The 19836-nt window shown below is 39.3% G+C and overlaps 1 protein-coding gene across 2 annotated transcripts in view; it reads right to left on the reverse strand.

The window, feature by feature from the left end:
• LOC109030536 (ATP-binding cassette sub-family G member 4) overlaps window positions 1-19836 on the reverse strand; it is an 80815-nt gene that overhangs the window by 5672 nt on the left and 55307 nt on the right. For both annotated transcript variants that reach the window (XM_019041534.2, XM_019041533.2), the window contains 8 exons: window positions 8086-8203; window positions 6102-6291; window positions 4783-4928; window positions 3568-3806; window positions 2880-3035; window positions 2240-2311; window positions 1738-1916; window positions 589-757 (listed from right to left, as the gene is read on the reverse strand). In XM_019041534.2, coding sequence (XP_018897079.1) covers window positions 589-757; window positions 1738-1916; window positions 2240-2311; window positions 2880-3035; window positions 3568-3806; window positions 4783-4928; window positions 6102-6291; window positions 8086-8203 — 1269 coding nt within the window. The remainder of the gene's footprint in view (window positions 1-588; window positions 758-1737; window positions 1917-2239; window positions 2312-2879; window positions 3036-3567; window positions 3807-4782; window positions 4929-6101; window positions 6292-8085; window positions 8204-19836) is intronic.

The raw sequence follows: 19836 nt of genomic DNA on the forward strand, positions 1-19836 counted from the left end.
GCTTTTATTTTCAGTGTATGCACAGTATCACAGCAAATGTTTATTCATAAATTATTTTTCCAAATAAAAAAGATGGAAACTAAAAAATAGCAACTCAGCTATCATGAGGTTAAAAAATGGGGACTGTAGCTTGCGTAGCCAATATTAAATTCCGATTTTTCTTTTTTCTTGACTGCTTATACAACATACACATTGATATTAGCAAAATGTTAAACGCAACTCAGTACGACTCAACACAAAAAAACTTGATGACAGGACTGAAAAATTTGTCCAAGATGATTAGATTTCCAACTTAGATAAAATCAAAGTAGCATTTCCTGAAGCAAATTGCATTGATAATTAGGCATCATTGATGGGCATAGATAGAAAATTTTACATTACCGAGTTTCCAACGAATCAAGATTCCAAAGTATTTGGTTTCAGCAACATGAAACTTGAATTAGAAGAACTGCATTTTTTACATGATACACACGCAGCAAAAGGAATTGCAAATTTCCTTTCTGCCCATCACTAGTTTAACGTGAGATAAAATCCATTGAGTCTGATTAAATATTTCACAAAGCCATAAATCGAAAGTAGACTACTTACAAGAGAGAATTGTGATGGTCATGGAAGTATACATAAGGAAAAGCATATTGAAGAAGAGGAAACCAAGATTACTGAGCACTTTAGCACCATCATTTCCAATGTCGTAGTAAAGAGCGCCAATCAGAAAACCAACCAAAATGTGGGCAAATAATCGCAAGTACATTAACGTCTGGAACATTAAAAAAAAGAAATTATGAGGGGTCCCCAAGAATCCAATTCAATATTTACTTGTATATCAAGATATTTTAACACAAACAATTGTGAATCTAATTTTTTCTCATTTACCCCTATCTTTCGATAAAATTAATCACACAGAATTTACGCTACCTAGTACAGAAGGGAACATTTTAGTGTCTTGAGAATAGCAATTTAAGATTTTCAGAAAATTTCAAATGCCTTTAATGTTTCACTTCTTTTTCCTTATGACGGCATGTTTAGTAAGATTTAATTTTTCTATTTCCAAATTGATTTAATGCTCAGTTTTTACTGGTATTTAAAAAAAGCAAAGAGAAGTCAATCACACTCTTTTTGAGAATTAATTGCATTACAGTAAGACCTCAAATTATCGGATCGCGATTTAACTGATCCTGCGATTTAATGGATCGATTCTCCGGTCCCTTCAGCTAGACCGACTAGCGCGATTTAGCGGATTCTGCGATTTAACGGATTTGGCCTCCAGTCCCGTGAAATCCGATAAATCGAGGTCTTACTGTAGTTATTAAGCCTTTTTATGTCATGGTGTAGCATTTAATTCCACTGACTTACATCAATTAACTTAGATCAGTCTAACTTGCCTTGGGAAGAGGAAAATAGTAGTAAATTTGATCTGAGTAAAAAAATTGGAAAAAAAGTAAGTAATCCCTTGATGATGTGGTGGCAGACCTTAGAATGACTGTTTTTATACGGCAAGTTAAACACTCAAAGGTCTGAGGTGATTTGGTTACTCATTTGGATACAGACCTTCTTATCTTAGCTCCAAACTGTAGTTACATCATGGCTTAATTAATGATGAAGCTGAAAAAACCTACGATTCGATTGGGGTGTTTCAAAATTGCTACTCTTTCCTTTGTTTCAAAAAATAAAAATTGACTTATGTTTTGCTATGAAGTTTGTAGAGGCTTCTAGCATCATCAATGATATGTTGCTTACCCAATCTCGCCTTGAGAAGAGCAGAGTACGCTTAAGAACAATCCAAAACTGTGAGAGTTCTGATGTGGCGTATCTTCGCTGACTAGAAGGTAGAGCTTGCTCGAGGAGAGCTGTTGTTACATTATCTGGTTTTTCTGGCGAGGTCAAGTCGACAGGAATGACAACTTGCCCAGTTTCAGCTGAAAAAGAAAAGCACCGTTTAACGTTTACCAGAAATATAGAAATATCTGCAACATAAGTTTTAAATCCAATGGACATAGGTTACAGACTTGACTGAAATATGTAAAGTACTGGAAAGTACGCATAAAGTGTCTCAAATGACTTAAAAATTTAAAATGGAATTTCATGGTGCCAGGATCTGATTCAAATGAGCATGATCTCAAATCCTGAGCCAAATCCTGGAATATTACGCTACTTAAAGTTCATGCGAATGTAATATAGTATTGTATGATGAATTTCTTTAGAAAAATCTAATTTGCATCAGTCAACGATCCAAGCTTACTTGTTTGTGGTGTGTCCTTGGCGATATCATTGTTGGCGAACTTTAATAAAAAGTTTGTATCCAGTGAGTTTCCTGCAAGAAAGGAGAGGCAAATTGAATAAAAACAATGTGCTAAAGTGAGAGAACAGTTTGTACCCAGAAGATAACTCTCAAAAACTGCAGTAAAAATCACATCTCATTTTATTATTTTTTGAGAGCACAGAACAGGATTCCTGAACAGTGGTGGAACATTATGTTGCATGTCTTCCTTTGAAAAAAAAATCATTCGACAAACCGCTCTCCTATTGATGACAAAGGAAAATAGATGAAATTTTCAGTTCTGACCAAAGTTATGTTGTTGACTGTTTCAGAGAATTCATTTGACTGATTTAAAAGTATTATTCAGATATTGTAGCATATAAAATAAGTTACTGTTTTGAAGTTTTGAACGGGCTATTATGACACATCATCTTGTAGGAATAATGATACAGTAATATTAATTTGCCTCTAGTCTTAGGCAATGAATGTAGAGGGAAGTTCTGATTCTAGGCTTCTGATGAACTAATGAATCTTGATTCTTATCTCAAGGAATTATCTTACCGCAGTGATGTTCGAATTAAATTATACGTTTATTTTTATGTATTGTCATAAGAAAACAAACCGTTCGAAAGATTGTCTTTTGATTTGATATTGGCATTGTTCAAGGGCTCAGAGACTGGGAATGGTTTTCCATTTCGGATATCGTGTTTGCCATTGTTGATAGCCTTCACCAAAGTGCTCACATTGTCACCGTATTCTCCGCAGGAAACCTCAATCACTAAAACACAAAAAAAGTATGAGACATTATGAGACACTGGAGAGTTCATCAGAGCTAAAAATATTAGTAGTCTTGGCTTCTCAATTTCTTCAATCTTAGAAATTTTTCCTCAGTCCCCAAAAATGTCTTAAGTGCGCATGGAGCCAAAAAACTTGACAATGAATGTGCTTTCTGGTTGCTCTCATTTTTCACTATAAAAAAGAGAAAAAAACTGTTTTCGTTCACAAATTTTCTCGCATACTCACTACACTCCACACTGTTCTATTTCCCTTTAGGCTAGACTAGTCAGCAGTACAGGGTATGGTATGGCACCTGACTTCTGCAGTGATGTGAGCACGCACAGCTTCTTTTGCACGCAATTCTATTAATTTTGCAAATTTTAACACCAGATCTGTGGTATTCGCCTAATTGATTGGCATATTTTCTAGATTTGATACAAGCTCAAAATCAACTTTTGGTATTTGTCCACGAGTCATGCAGCTGATGAATAAAAGAGATTCCAGGGCTATTGCTATGTTGCCTTTATACTCACAGTAAGAGGCTGGGTTGTGGTAGCTTGGGCAAACAAGGTTAAGTGTGCTTAAGAATGGAACAAGTTGGGATGTTGATCCTTGGTAGACACATTGGCCCTCAGCTAAGGTGTAGAGGTGGTCAAACATCTCAAAGAGACGGGCACTCGGCTGATGGATTGTGCAGATGATTGTACGACCACCACGACTCAACGATTTCAGCAGAGAGATACATTGGAAACATGATGAACTGTCCAAACCACTGATTAAAAGAAAATCAATACAGTTAGAGATATTATCCATACAAGTTTAGCACACTTATTGACCAAAAAATCTTGAAAATTGCAGCTAATTTTAAGATGGGTGATTCATGCGTCCCTCATTACAATGAATTGCCCACTATTAGAAAATCCAATCATAATAAAAATATAAAAGAACAAAAGCAGTTACAAACACTACATACCTATTCAAAATTAACAAAAGTTCTTTTAAGCCATTCCGTATTCCGCAAATATTTTGATATAAAAATAGTTATTCTCATGACGGAGGGAAGGCGCTCATTTGAGCACACTAGTTATGAGCAATCAGGAAGTCAATTGAGAGCAACTTGTTTTAGGACTGGTTAATTCAATTGTCAGACCAAGGCAGTCTCTTGAATTTCTGCTTTTACTCATATAGGGGTTATAAAAACATCCCTGAGATTTGACGAGTAGCTGCGGTGGCTTGCAGCAGAATTTGTGCACCATTTAGCAGGTAAATTATCCAAACTGCACCACAAAACCCTTATGGGCCGACTTTTGAACCTTCATACTTGTCTACTCAAGACAAAACTAAGTCGTGTGATCCGTCGGTTACCAAGCCTCTTTTAATTATCATGTTTTTCATTGGGCCAAATAATCCAGTAGTTACCGGTTACGTAGAAGATGCCTTCAGTTTATATTTTATCTGGCTTGATGAATGCACAACAAAGAAAACGAGCACAACAACTGATCGATCAGGTAATTCACTGTCATTATTTTCTTGTCTCGCCTAGCAGGTGAGCACAAAATTTCGACCATCAACCTGCTAGCAAGGAGGTATTCTGTTGAACAGCTGTCATAAGACATACTAATCCTAAAGAACTGAGGACTGAAGAACAGTTTTTTCGCTGCTGTGCTTGGAATTCGAAAAGAGACTAAATGATTTCAATTTTTAGACTTCCAGAGCACAAAACATAACTTGTTGAAATAGATAATTACCTGGTGGGTTCATCAAAGAACATAATAGGAGGGTTGTTGACTAACTCCAAAGCTACAGATAAACGTTTCTTTTGACCTCCCGACAAATTGCTTGTCATGGTTTTACAGTGTTCTTGAAGACCCAAAGTCTCCAAAATTTCTTGAATCTGAAAACATAGAATGCCGGAGAGATCAAAATTTGATGATAAAAACACACTTTTATGGCATTCAATGTGGACCGGTTTATCTTCGAATAAGTATTAATTAGTTTCAATCCTTGTTGTTTACAATCCACGATTACGATCACGGTTGCAGAATACGAGAAGTGCTGGGTGATGTCTCTATAGAGTTGGGTTCTAACTAATTATGGTAAAATAATTAGAAATAAACCTAGGTTGGGCCAAAGAAATTTCTTTGTGGGAATCAAAGTGGTAGAATAGTGCTAGAACCATACTGTTCTGGAGGAGGGGAGGGGGGAGGAGGCCAAAAAAAAGTTTCAACAATTTTCATTAGATTGAATAAAATTTGAATTCTAATGAGTTTCGATGCAGGACTGCAGAAGAGTGTTCAACTCGAGCAGATGCATTGGAATAGTGTGGACTCATCACTATTCTACCACCTTGTTACTGACAGATCAGGCCACATACTTAGTATTTTTTTTCTTGTTTAGGTATGTGAATCTATATGGTTATTATATGTATGTGTACTTGACCATTATAATACATTTTCATGATACATACAGCTGAGCCTTTGTAACAAAAAAGGTTCAGAGGGAATAAATAAGGATAATTAAGAAGTAGGTAATGACAAACATATTGTTCTGCAAATGGAAGCCAAATACGATTTGAATTTTTCTTTGAGAGGAAGCTTCTTAAAAATTGTAAATCTATTAATCTTTGATGCCTGTAATGACCATTGCAGGAAAATAATTAAAATTAGCTATTTTACTTTGGGATGAAGTGCACACAACATTGATTTAATCCAGCACATAAAAAGTTATATTACACACCATAAAGAACAGACAGGCTTGTAAGAAGACATTCATTGCTTTCTTTCTGACAGAATAACTCTTACGAGTTATTAATCTCTGAAATAGATCATTGGACGTGCCACTACATCCAGAAGATGGTTGCCAGTGCAACCAATATAGGTATTTATGAAAAACTTCATATGAATAAGTTGAAAAATTGACTATTTTCCTCTCTATTGACAACGGCACATTGGACTAAAATAATTTGATCATTTTAAGAACAAAATCCTGGATACTTTGATCCTTGTGGATCCTTTGCTGGGACATCTTTCATTCCATTGGATAAAAAGCTGCGTAAAAGAATACATACAACATTTTGTCTGCTGGCTCTGCTGACATCTTTGCCTAATTTCAGCGCTGTTGCAACATTCATGGCTTCCTCCACAGAGAGGTTGGCATGAAGCTGGTTGTCTTGCATGATGTAACATGACAGCTTTCGGAATTGACTCAGATTCCTCTCATGACCATTCATTGTGATTGAACCTTGAGTGCCTGTTGTCCTGAACACAACAACACAACAAGAAATGAATTAAGGAAGTTTACACATTTTAATCCAATAGTTTTCTTTAGTGACATCTGCAGGAGTAAAATAATGCATCATGAAGTCATCACCTTCAAAACCAGCAAAGCATCAAGAGCAAATCGAGAACGATTGCGGAGTTTCAAACTATCCCCTCCCATCTTATTTTTAAAAGAGAACAAATTATTGGACTACATTTCGCAATTCGGAATTACCTACAATTTCTAGCCCATCTGTAAAAACACTTACGTGCATTGGAAACTAATGGTACACACGTCGTTTCTAAACTGAGCCAGATATTGTAGATCCAAATTGCGAATTGTAGTCTAATTTATTAGCACTTTTTCTTGAAGTCTATATGGAATTTTTTTCACAAAGAGTTAGAATCTTCTAGGATCACTAGAAGTAGGGCCGGATTTACCTACTTGCCGCCCATGGGCCGCCTATATTTTGCCGCCCCCTTCTCATTCGTTTTGAAACATCAATAAAAACCAGCACGTGATCGTGCCGGAGGGAGAAGGGTGCATAAGACGCATTTACTCGTGTTGGGCACATTTTTTGCGAAAGCCCTGCCAACAAAACCTGCAAAAATTCACGGAACTTGGCGCGAAAATCAAGCTCCGTAAACCTATTTCTGAGTGGACAGGGCCTTCCATTTATAAGCAATGAACGAAAAAACATAAGAACAAACATAAGCACTATATTTATTTATTTTTTTTATAGGCACTTATCGCACTATATTTGGCGCAATGCGTGAAGTATTCCTACAGTCTTGTAGTCGCTATGCGTTTCACGCCGACCACTGCTGAACGCACTGTGTTTGACGCAATGCGTGAAGTATTCATGCAGTCTTGTAGGCGTTATGCGTTTTTTTATTTATTTGTAAGGATTAGTACATTAGCCTGAACATAAAGGCTCAGTGCAGGTCACATTGGAAAAAGTTACAAAAAAAATAGTAATTTTACCAATTTAAAAACTCTTGCAAGGTGTAGAGAGGGTTTTGTAAAAAGTGTTCTTTTAATACCTTAATGAACAAATTTGGAGACTCAGTTTTGATAAAGATTTCTTTCAACTCTTTGGGTAATTTGTTGAAAAATCTGACAGCCCTAAACTCAAAGCTATCCCAGTCCCAGCCCGTGTCAACATATCTCGTAGTTCTCACTAGAATGTTTCTTGTTTCCATTTGATGGTCATTTTTGCTTCTCTCCTTACTAATACGTGCCATTTTCATCGCTTCCTTGATAGAGATAAAAATGTAACGAGCAGAGACTGTCATAACTCGGAGTTTAGGGGACAGCCTTCTACAAGACTCAAGTCTACCTTTTTTTGCTTTTTTGCCTAAAGATTCGAGCGCTGCTGACCGCGTTGTGTTTGACGCAATGCGTGAAGTATTCACGCAGTCTTGTAGGCGCTAATATGTGTTACATGCCGACCGCCTCGCCGAGACGAGGCGTCTCCTTTTCATCTCAAGTCCTCGTCATCATTGCTCTCTGCGCCGCGCCGCTCCAGGCCAAATTGCGTGTTCGGTTTCTCTCATAACTCGACTTATTAAAGGTGCTGTCTCTTGTATCACCGCAAAATGGCAAAATTAGAAATTACTATACTCACAGGAAATAAAAGATTTAGTCGTCTTTTCTCGTTTGTAATTTTTTTTACACCTAAATTTAAAAAAAAAAAAAAAAATTGCAAAATTTGCCGCTATGGGCTGCGGCCCATGTGGCCAGCCCCTAAATCCGGCCTGACTAGAAGCTGGTAGAATGGGGAAATAACTTACTTGTAGCCTGTGAGAATATTCAGAAGGGTGGATTTGCCGGCGCCTGAGGGTCCCATGATGGCGGTCAACTCGCCAGACCGCAGTCGGCCACTCACCGACTTCAAAATAGTTTTCACATCTGCAACAGAAATAAAACAAGATTTCATTAATACAGGATGAATAAGTAAATGGTCTATTGCCATGAGTTTACAGGAATGAAGAAGAAGAAAAACAAGTGCCAAATTTTAATTTCCAAATGCGCATTATAAAACATCACTATCCGTTGATATTCCTGCCGTTGGACACGAAGTTGCGGCAATATTGATGACAACGCCTAGATGCAACTATTCGTGTTCCAGGGCTATCTGCGTTGCATATACCAAAAATTGAGGGCGTTTTGGCTTTTCTTGCCCATACTGTTACAGCCGCGGTCAGATTAGCGCGTATAAATGAAACGTCTCAGCTTAGAGAGAGAATTTCTGGGTTCCGCAGCGAAATTTCTTCGACTTTTCAGGGTTGGGCGAAATCCCTGACTTTTCCAGATTTTCAAGAACTTGCCTTGTTGGGGGTTGATTTTTGAAATTGATAGATAAAGCGATAGACATAAGAGACAGTGGGAAAATGAGGCGATCCTATTGGTTGAAATGGATGGTTGGAATGGACAAAGGAGGTTAGTGACAGACTAACTAACGGCAACCAGCAAGAGACACAGTTAACCCTACAGGGACAGGGACCCTACATTTAATTTTGATCTTTTCCCGCTTAATTTATGAGAATCATCCGTTTCAACCAATAGGGTCGCGGGTCGCTCTACGCTCCCTGCCCTGCGTCTTCTTTGTCTCTAGCTTTGTCTATCAATTTCAATAAACAACCCCCTGTTCTAACAACGCTCGATTGTATGCGTGGACCTATCGTCGTTCGTTTTTGTTTGAAAGTCAAAATTCAAGAGGGTTCTAATCCAAATAGATGTATCGCACGCCAGTTCGACCCTAGCCCGAATCACCTGAGGCATCTCGCAAATTAGTGCAAAAAACGGCCGACGCAGCGCTCGCTCGAGCGGAGATCCGCGGCGAAAAAAGACGAAAAGAAGGGGGGCCGGGGTGGGGTGGGGTCCCTGAACCCCGGGTTCAATGAGGCGAAGATAAGCCGAACGGCTGCATTATCTAACGCCATCGTTGGCGAATTTACTCCGTGGCTTCTCTTTTTCTGTGAGAACGAAAACTCCGATCCGGAGATCTGGCAACGATGTCACACTCGAGCATGACCCCCGTGTTGATAACAGCGCATCATCTTCCATACTCGTGTCCATGAATGGACAAGAAAAAAAGCTCCTCTCGCCGAATATGTCTGATCGGGCCTGATTGTAAATTGAATTGTACCGAAATCACGGAAATGATTGGGAGAACCGAACATGGAGCACTTCATCGAATATTGATTTTTAAAATAACCAAATTGGGGTGGTACCGTGTGAGCTTTTGATCAATAGTAACCGTTACAAAAAATAGTGATATTTTTACCATTGAAATATAATTTTACAGACGTGATTGGTAAAATTATCAATTTATGGTAAAAAATATCACAATTTTTGGTTATGGCTACTTAAGAGTTGGATGGAATGCAGCTAATTCGATGATTTTAATGACACTTCTTCTCAGTGTGTTGTGGGGATGAAAAAGTTAGAAGACATGGGTGCAATTTCGAGAAAAATACATTTAAAATAGAGAAAGTAAGAGAAATTTAAAACGCATGCGAACTTCAAACTCGGATATTGCTTAAAGCGCAAATTGGAAATCTTCGATTCGAAGGGAAAAAATCGAATTAACAGATTGATCGAGCCCACTAAATTCGATGCAATTTAATCGATTTTTCAAGAAAATCGACCAGAAATCCCCCACCAGAGAGAGGAGACCCTCCACTGGCCTCTTGGCGACAGGATGAACCTTTTACTTTCGAGAATTCAACAATTCCTTATGGACATTATTAAAAGGGAGCAACAGTCATCACCCTAATTTTGGCTGTTGACCTACCTACATGGTGGATGATGAGCTTTGGGTGACGTCATGAGCCGAACAAGTTTCCTAAACTTCGGCCATTTTCGGCTTGTTTGCAAAACGAAACTGCCACCACGTTGTTAAACAACAGCCGTGTAGGTAAGTCAACAGTGGAATACTGAAGTCCCGAAAGTAAAAGCTTCCACCACACTGGAAAAAAAACACATTGGATCTTGAGTCCAGACTCTTGAAAACATTGACAAGAAAAAGGACTCTTGATTCAATCAGATTTAAGCTTAAATCAAAAGGAAATCCGCTTAAATTAAGAGGCTTGGTTCTTGATTTAAGCAAAAATCCGATTGAATCAAGAGTATTTTTTCTTGTCGATGTTTTCCAGAGTCTGGACTCTAGATCCAATGTGTTTTTTTTTCCAGTGTTTCCAAGATACTAGTGGAGGGACTCTTGTCTCTGTCCCCAACAATGCCACAAAGAGACGGGCAAGCACCCGATTTTAATTCTAGGTTATTACCCTAGGTCGGGCCTCTCAAGATGCACTTGGGTAATTCGGGTTTTAGGGCATAGAAATGGCAACAGCGGAGGACGTAGAGTGCGACACGGGATAAACTGCGACACAGTGGGATAGACTGGATGCAGAGATGAAGAAATCCCGGCTAATTTGAGGAATCGAGGAGTGCGGCCGGCCGACGAGCATTGAGCAATACCCGCTCTGCGTTGCCAGATCTCCGTTTCCCGGGAAATGTCGCAATTATCCGTCCACTGCCTCGGTCACTAGCCACCAGGATAGTCCTACGTTACAGCTTTTTCAAAGCGCCTTCTTCTATCTACTTTTCGATCCACACTGCGTCACCTTCCGGCCAGAGTAACAAAAGCGCCATGCGACGTTTAAAAATTTCCGCCGCCATTTTATTTTTTACAGAGAAATATTTCGACGAAGCTGTCCGAAAATTTTGCTGAATTTGCTATGTGTTGCCGATAAAATTCAGTGAAATTTTCAAACAGCTTTAACCGACAATTTCTATGTAAAAAAAAAAATAAGAAGGCGGCGAAAATTTTTAGACGTCGCATGGCGCTTGAGATACTTTGGCCGGAAGGTGGCGACAGATTATTCGTCCAAATTGAGGCGTTGGATGCAGAAAGGGCATTTCTTAGTTGCGGTGTTTCAGAGCCTCCACAACTAATCAATGTTTTAGAGGAAACTATGCGGTGAATTTTCTAAAATTTTTAGTTTCCAGAATTTCAAAATCATATTGAAAATTTAGTAAAGTTTTCAACGAATTCCACAAATTTGCTATAATCATAGTGGGTGATACGTCAACGGAGATCCTGAGACACCGCAACCAAGAAATGCTTTCTCTGCACCCAGCGCTTCAATTATACTCATACGAAAGACTTTGTTATTTTAAACTTCAACAGGATGAAGAGGTACCCGTCGAGTTATCTTAGGAATGTTTGCTGTTAAGAAAATGTTTGCATTCCTGTTCTTCCATCACCCTTTTCATTCTGAGTTTCTGCTCTTTTAAGTGGAATTAGTTCGCTAAAATTATATCTACGGGTTGATTACTGACAGGCTGGTCGTTGGATCGCAATAAAATAAGACTCAAATTAAGTCCGGTTATTGGCTGTAAGATCAAGGTTTTTCTTTTTTATACTTTTTTATCGTACTTTTATCGAATTGCATCTACGAAGAGCTATCAGTACCTCTTGCCCAGTTCGGTTTACATTCCACAACGTTTAACGAGCCGCTAATTTTACCCGATAAAGGCGCTATATATCACGTGATCCAAGCAACCAAATACTTCCATAAGGCCTATTTCAATTAAGATTTATCGCGTCTTTATCAGTTTAGACAGATTGACAGAGTTTAAAAAGCCAGTCTGCAAAGGATTTTCACATTTCATGCGATGGATGAGAACCCTCCACAAGAATTGAAATCAGGGGGAAAAAAAATGAGAAATAATCAACCATCATTCTACAGCCACCCGCTCGAAATACCTACTTCAAAAAAAGCTAGGAACGCACAAAAACCATCTTATTGCGTTTGCATGGCTCACACCTTAGCATTCAAACTTTCTCTGCGTGATGAGCTACATAGTGAGATCTAGATCCTGGATATAATGACGGTCAGCAATTGAAAAACAATTGCAAACGGTTGCATTGTCATGCTGCACCGGTAATCTATGTACTATGTACTATTTGGCAAGCGGGAGGAGGAGGGGTTCTGGAGCCGGCACTGCGCCTGCGCAAGAGTGCAAGAGTGCAAGCCACCGCTGCATCGAACCAAATGAGCAGACTGCACAGTGCACATGCGGTTGCCACGACTCTCTCCAATACTAGAAATCCTCGATAGAAATCGATTTAAAATTAAGGATTTTCGGCGCAATGGCAACATCGCTGCTGAAATACCTGGCTCGTGAGTCAAGCAAAAGTTCATCGCCGCCGAAACGGACTGGCAGAGATGGAGCTTTGATGGGGCGAAAAAAAGGTTGCGATGGGTGAATTGCGTAAGCCACAGAGAAGCGGCTTTCGACGAATTTTCAACAGAGAATTAATTGATGAAAAATTTAATCCTCTGAAATTTAAGCCCTGGATAGACGATCAAATTCCGATCAAATTAGTCATGTTGATGACTGATGGTCACCATCTACCATCGAATTTTGACGGGCCGCACCATTTTGTTCATAGTAAGATCAGAATTGAGTGCCACCATTCATCATTTCCTGTCTCAGGAAACATTTCTGCCAAGTTTTCATTTTAAAATTAAGCAAATTAATGAGTTTAAGACTGATGACTCCCGACACTTTGATGGTAATTGGTTCGGGAATTTGATCGTCTATCGAGACCTAAAAAAGCAAATTCAATCGTCCAGTTCGAAAAAGATCGACGGATGGCAGTCAAAAAGCAAAAAACTGAGTTTCGCTAATTTCACCAAAGTATACAAAAATCTTGCGGAACCACCTTTTTCTTTGGAGGGATTGAACCACGCGTGTCAAAGACGGTGTGATAATGCCATTGAAAAGCCATAGGCGGATCCAGCTGGGGAGGCGTAGGGGGCGTCCTCCGTTCGACTGAGAAAAAGGAGGAGGGAAAAGAGAAGGAAGAAAGAAGGAGGGAACGAAGGAAAGAAGTAACGACGCTTACATTTGGTAGTTATTCATGACGAAATTGACTCAAAAAGCATGTTAAATGCTGGAAGCGGCTCCAGCAATTCGGCAACGCCAGATTTCCTTCATTTAAACCTATGTTAAATAATCGATTCTCGTCGGAGCACCTGACCCATCCAAGAATCGATACATTTTCATAAGTTTAAATGGATCAAAAACAATATTGCCAATTTGCTGGATCCGTCAATGATGCTAAATGCTTCAAAAATGCAACAATTTTCTGAAGGAGGCCTCCGGACCCCCCTTCCGTTCGAGGTGCCTGGATCAACTTATGTGAAAAGCTTAATTTAACAATAAAACTCCACTTTTTCAGGTTTGAAGATATTAAGGGGTGGTTCTAGTACGATTCAAAGTACCAAGTAACCACTAGCCTCGAGACAACAACTTTTTGGTAAGAAAGTATAAGGTTAGATTTTGGACGGGCGCTTCCATGAGTTCCATGCAGTCCACTTGGCTGAAATATTCCGATTTGAACCTTGGCTCGTGGTCAGTAGAGCCTACATTACGAGCTGGATTATGAACTTTAATTGGCAACGTGCAACGTGCATCGTGCTGAGTAGCTCAGGTGGTCTCGCTGCACCGCTGCACCGCGCCAGCGTCATGGTTAACCGCCAACACCGGCTCAGTTGCCAACAGCTTTATTAGTAGCTCAATTTTGAAAAAAATATTGTATTTCTTTCGGAGAATACACGAAAAATGTTCATTATGTTAAATAAAGTTAAAAGACACAGGCTTTGCCCTGATACAAATACACACAACGCAGAATCAAAGTTGAGAACGAGAAACGAAAAACGATGCAGGGCGTTTCCGGCGAGAACTCGGAAATCGCCTTCAAAAGAATGAGTATGCAACCCTGCACGATGGTCGCGTCAAAATAGTTATCGCTCGAATGTCCAGGTGGTATGGTTGTGACTACAAAGAGGATTACTTCTTGAGTGGCTGAATGACCTCTCTATTTGAAGTTGCAACAAACAGGATCGGCGCCTACTTTTCTTCCCTGGCGTTTGAGTCTCCGCCGACAGTTACCGGCGAAATAATTGTTGAATCGTTATAAAATGACTTTGACCGATAAATCCCTAAAATGTTGATTTTTCTTATCGATCAAGGTCATTTAACGATTCTACAACTCTGCAAACCGATTAATTAAATTGATGGACAAAGCTATAGACGAAGGGAAAATAAAGCGATCTCATAAAGGTTGAAACGGGTGGTTGTTATGGACTAAGAGGACTATACGGATGGACTGACTAGAACTAGGGGTCTCTCTTTGGTTGCCGATGGTTGGTCTGTTGCTTACCTCCATTCTCTATTGCAACCAATACGATAGCTCCTTTTTTCCTTTGGGTCCTTTGTCTACAGCTTTGTCTATCAATATTTCAATTATCAACCCACAGGCACTGGTCTAAAATGGAACTCGAGTAAATTTTTTTGTAAAACTCGAGTAAAATTGTGCATTTTGATGGTTAAATCTTATGCACAAGCAACGAATGGCAAGATTTGTCTGAACAGAGAGTTTCAAGGATCAATAATGGCAAATATTCGCTTTTTTGAAGTGGATAACGTAATCCAACTTGCTTTTCAAAAGGTGATGTCTCCGTTGGTATGTTGGTGGGAGAAATTTAGCATTAAATCTGATCATACTATTTTTGACTTCTCTCAACGATTCAACCACCAAAATACGATTCTGAGATAATCACAACCGACCCACCGAAGAATAAATCTTTCACAAAACCTTTAAATACTCTAGATCTCGCCAAAAAGTCAGAGAATTTCACCATGTAACCTCAGAAGTTCTGCAACTGTGCGTAAGTCCATGATTATTGAGCGAAAAATCAGGTTCTGGTTTTACCACTGCCGCATTGGCGCACGCTGTTGCTGTTACGCCTCCCATCGCGAATATGCCTCCATACGGCGTTGCCATTTTACACGAAAAATTCGTCTTTTCAATATAGCTCTTGATGAAAAATTTGACCGACTATTTAAAAATAGTGGCAACGTCTTCATAATCCATCGTCCTGTTGATACCCCCTTCCGTAATCATCCTCTTGCGGCCATAATCCCCCACTCATAGTTAGCTCGGGGTTCATCTCTCCTACTGCACGGCGATCTTGTCGCATTTTGAGCGGAAATTAGACAAATCCGGGGAGGACTCATTATGCATTCTCTGCATAATTGCGGCTCATGGCTGGCGCGTTCAGTTCTGACGGAATCGTCATTCATTTTCTTCACTCCTACTTTCTAACTTTTATCAAAACTATCTAAACTACCGAACGTGAAACTTTGAGACCTTAACTCTTGGTTTTTCATTAATATGCAAGGTAACGAAAAAATTAACTTCATAAAAGTAAGGTGTAGATGGGTTTTAAAATTCCAAGATCACAACTGTTCAATTTTGTTGTCCTCCATTCCAGGGTGTCTACCAGTTATCAAGAACCAAAACTGGGGACTTTCGGGGACTTATGGGTGTTTTTTCAAGAAAATCGGAGAATTTTTTCCCCCGAAATAGTGAGAGAAAGGGAGCTAGTTAGAGCGTTAAAAAGCGTATTTTATACAGCTAATTTTACAAGTCATGTTCAACCAATGAAAACATACAAAAAACCGAGCAACACTTTAGTTTTTCTATTCCTGGTCACACCGCACCGCCGCAGCCGGCGGGAAAATTTGAAAATGCCGATGTTCAGGACGATTTTTCTCAAATTTTGGGGACCTGAACAAGAAAATTGGGGACTTTCGGGGATATCGGGGACACCCTTCCAAAATCGGAGATAATCGGGGATATTGGGAACTTTTAGGGACCGGTAGATACTCTACATTCAAACAACGAAAATGGTGTATACCTAAAAAAACATAATTAAACCAAACTGGTACAGAACTTCTACAGTGTATGATAACGTGACATAATTGTTACCGAGCATTAATACCTAAAACCCGGATTTTCTCAGCGGTTTCTGAGAGGCATTCATCTTCCAACGCGTGTCTGCTCACTGACAGCGAGTGCTTGAAACGAGGAAGGCTTGCAAATTTCAGCCTTTCAATTAAAGAGCTTGCATAAGCCTGTCGGTATAATTTTAAAGCACCGGTGTCACGAAAAAATGAAACGGTGATGTAAGTCTCCCTCACTCTCACGCGGGTACTAATCTCATTCGTTTGACGAAACGAATCCGTCGCCGAACTAGTTTTGGAGGTAGTTTGTAAATATTCGCCAGTTTACAACCGACACATAGCCATTGCGGGTTAATATAACTAAAAATCACATTCGTCCAGAAATTAATTCTCTTCATTGAATGCAGATTGATCAAGGGTTAGACTTCATATAAACAATTATCAGTTACTTTTAAACTATATAGTCATGTTTACTAATTGTGAGCCAGAACTGAAACCGTCCCCGTAGTAACTAAACTATCACGGTGCTAAAAACTTTCACTGGAAAAAAAAATGTGAAATATTCCTCTAGAGGCACTCCATAACAATTTTAAATGTGACGAAATGGACCGTGTTAAACAGAAAGGAACCAAGCCACATCAGCTATTGCCAAATTTAACTGGGCAATTTAATTTTTTACACGGTAACGGTTGTGTGAATTTTCGTGAAAATTTCAGTGAATTTTCTCCATAGTAACAGGCAAATTCCTGAAAATTTCCAAAGGAACCTGCACAAACATTCTTGCGTAAAAAATCAAATAGCCCAATTAAATTTGGCAATAGCTGATGTGGCTTGGTTCCTTTCTGTTAGACGAGGTCCAAATAAACATCAAAATTTGCAGTTTTAGTCAAAAATTTCACGTCCGACCTCTCTAATTGACTCGATCCACTGTGTGACGAGTCTCAAATTCATGATTTCTTACGTAGCGACGACTCATTTTAATTACGATTCTCGTCGGCCATTTTCCGCGTGCGTAAATCCCGAGAGAGCCGGGCACGAACGCGTACTCGGTATCGCGGCGACATCTGCACTTGACTTATCCGCGTGCACCCAAGGACCCTGGGCTGAGACTCCATTTCATTCGTCGCAGGTGTCTCATCTCAGGGTTTCGGGCATTGCGGAAAAGTCTTCCGTTCTGAGAAATTTGATTTGTAAACGCTTTTTGGTTTGTATACGACTGGGTCTGTCCAAGAAGACGCTATAGGGAAGCGAGAAGTTTCCAGACTCCTGCCGCTCACCGCGAGCCGGCGCACGATGGATCGAGTCGATAGGAGAGGTCTGACAAAATTTGGAAACTTTGAAAGCTTATAACTCTGTTAACACAAAACTATGAGGTTCTGAAAGTGATTCCATTGGTTTTCTCGTGAAATTTTCTTCTGAAAGCACCCCTTTAAATTAACATGTGACGAAATAAACGTCAAAATTTGCAGTTTTAGTCAAAAATTCCATGGCCGACTTCTCTGAATGACTCGATCCACTGTGCGGCGATTTGTCCTCACGGCCAAGATACCGCTATGATGCCTCATGGAAAAATTTAATTTTAGGGCAAAATACTCGATTTCAGGGCAAAATGAGCGATTTGTCTCTGATTTAAAGTAAGGAGCGAAAGAAAAAAGGAAGGAGGATAAATAATGGTCATCGCTTTTGAAAATTTCCTCACGGACCAAGACTTGCCTCAGGCTTGCCGGAATCCGCGGATCGCCAGTACTGCCGTGCTAAGGAAGAACGCCGTATGAACATTCGAGAGTTGCCAAATTTCCCTTAAAAGAACATATATTTTTGACGAAATTCACGCATATTTTTCCTTGAAATTTTCAGATATTTTCTATAAAATTGCTTACAAAATTGTCTGAAATTTTTGGGGGGAAAATTCCACAAGTTTTCCAGTAAAATTGGTTTTTATTGAAGGAATTTTGGCATCGCCTGATGGCTCATACACAAACCATCCAATATGAACATCGCACGACTTCCAATTTACAACAGACATTTTGATGGTGCGGTCATTATTTTCTCTCAAAAAGTTTCATTCTACAAAAAACTATCGCACACCGTGGCATCGGTGATTTTTCCGAGGAAAATATACTTAACAGAGAAATATGCACTGGAAAAAAAAACACATTGGATCTAGAGTCAAGACTCTAAAAAACATCGACGAGAAAAAGTACTCTTGATTCAATTAGAATCTAGCTTAAATCAAGAACCAAGCTTCTTATATTTTGATTCAAGCAAAAATTCGATTGAATCAAGAGTATTTTTTCTTGTCAATGTTTTCAAGAGTCTGGACTCTAGATCCAATGTGTTTTTGTTTTTTTCCCCAGTGTGGAGAATTAATCATACTTCTGAATCATACTTTGCGGTACGCTGTACTGAATAAAGTGAGAGAAAACGACCTTTTCAGATTTCAATGGCGATTTTCTTCCCGTGAATGCACGTGATGAGTTAGAGCCGACCTCAGCTTACTCGGACGCATCAGATCTAGTACCCTTACGCGTTTCCACCGCGGCCCATGGATCATTGCTGGACTAACGTTTTCTCTTTTTTTTTATCGCTCGCCAAAAATACTGGCATCTCGTCAAGGTCGCGACCACGAAATTATTAGCGTGGATTAGCATTCGAAATCAGATTCAAATCTGCCGCGTGCCATCCAGCGCTGCGAGACAGTCCGAATTTTGCACGGTTGAACTTGGAAAGTACAATTCACGTGCTCAAATTATGCCTATTTTAACCTTTAATTTTTAGCACGATCTGGCAATACTTGCCCGAACGTCCAGGTTGTTTTGGTTGGAGTCTCTTTTCTCCCATTTTTCTTGTGGCTTTACACCATGAATATTATGTATTTTCTCATAAATGTATGCGAGTTCGGGCTGGCATGTGACGTTCCTTGATGACGTTGCAAAAAATTCTTTATACATGCAGTCTTTAAAATTTGTAAAACAAATATTCGGGACGAGTGAACAAAGAGAAAAAGCATTGTCAATTTGAAATTTATTCCACAAAGATGAAATCTCAACTACGTAGACGGAAATACGTTACTTCAGAGATTTGGGTACGAATTTTAACAGAAACTTTCAAAGGATAGTAGCTTTGTCAAAATATTTTAGTTGTAGACTTTTCATATGATATTGCAATCACTGTGATTCTCATGGCCCAATATTTAACATAAATTCAAAAGCATGAATTTAGGGCCAAAAAAAACTGGGTTCACTTACGTGCACTATGTGAAGGTCCTTAATTGACTCACCAATAGTTCGTGCTGATTCAATCGATCCTTTCTTTTCCTCTTACTTCTATATCTACGATTCTCTATGTATTCACACATTACGAAAGCACCTTGATAATTTAACATAACTTCTGATTCATATCCAAACTAGGGAAATATCAAATAATAATAATGGTAGAATTTTGTGCCCCTATTCCGGAATGAAGAAGAAAGTCAAGCTCATTTGTGCTGATAAGCATTTTTTTCTGCGTCATAACATCATAACATTAGAACTGGTGGAATACTGTCGTCTGCGGATAATGAGACAATTAGTCGACCATCCAACCATTCAACTTCACAACTCCGCCCCTCCAAGTAGCGCCCAAGGTCTCATTATAACGATTAAAACCGTTGTTTTCCACTTTTCCTTCATTTGCATACGTTAAACTTGACTAAAAATAGGAATCTCGCCAACGCA

Source organism: Bemisia tabaci, chromosome 3, assembly GCF_918797505.1.
Source record: "Bemisia tabaci chromosome 3, PGI_BMITA_v3".
Taxonomy (NCBI): Eukaryota; Metazoa; Arthropoda; class Insecta; order Hemiptera; family Aleyrodidae; genus Bemisia; species Bemisia tabaci.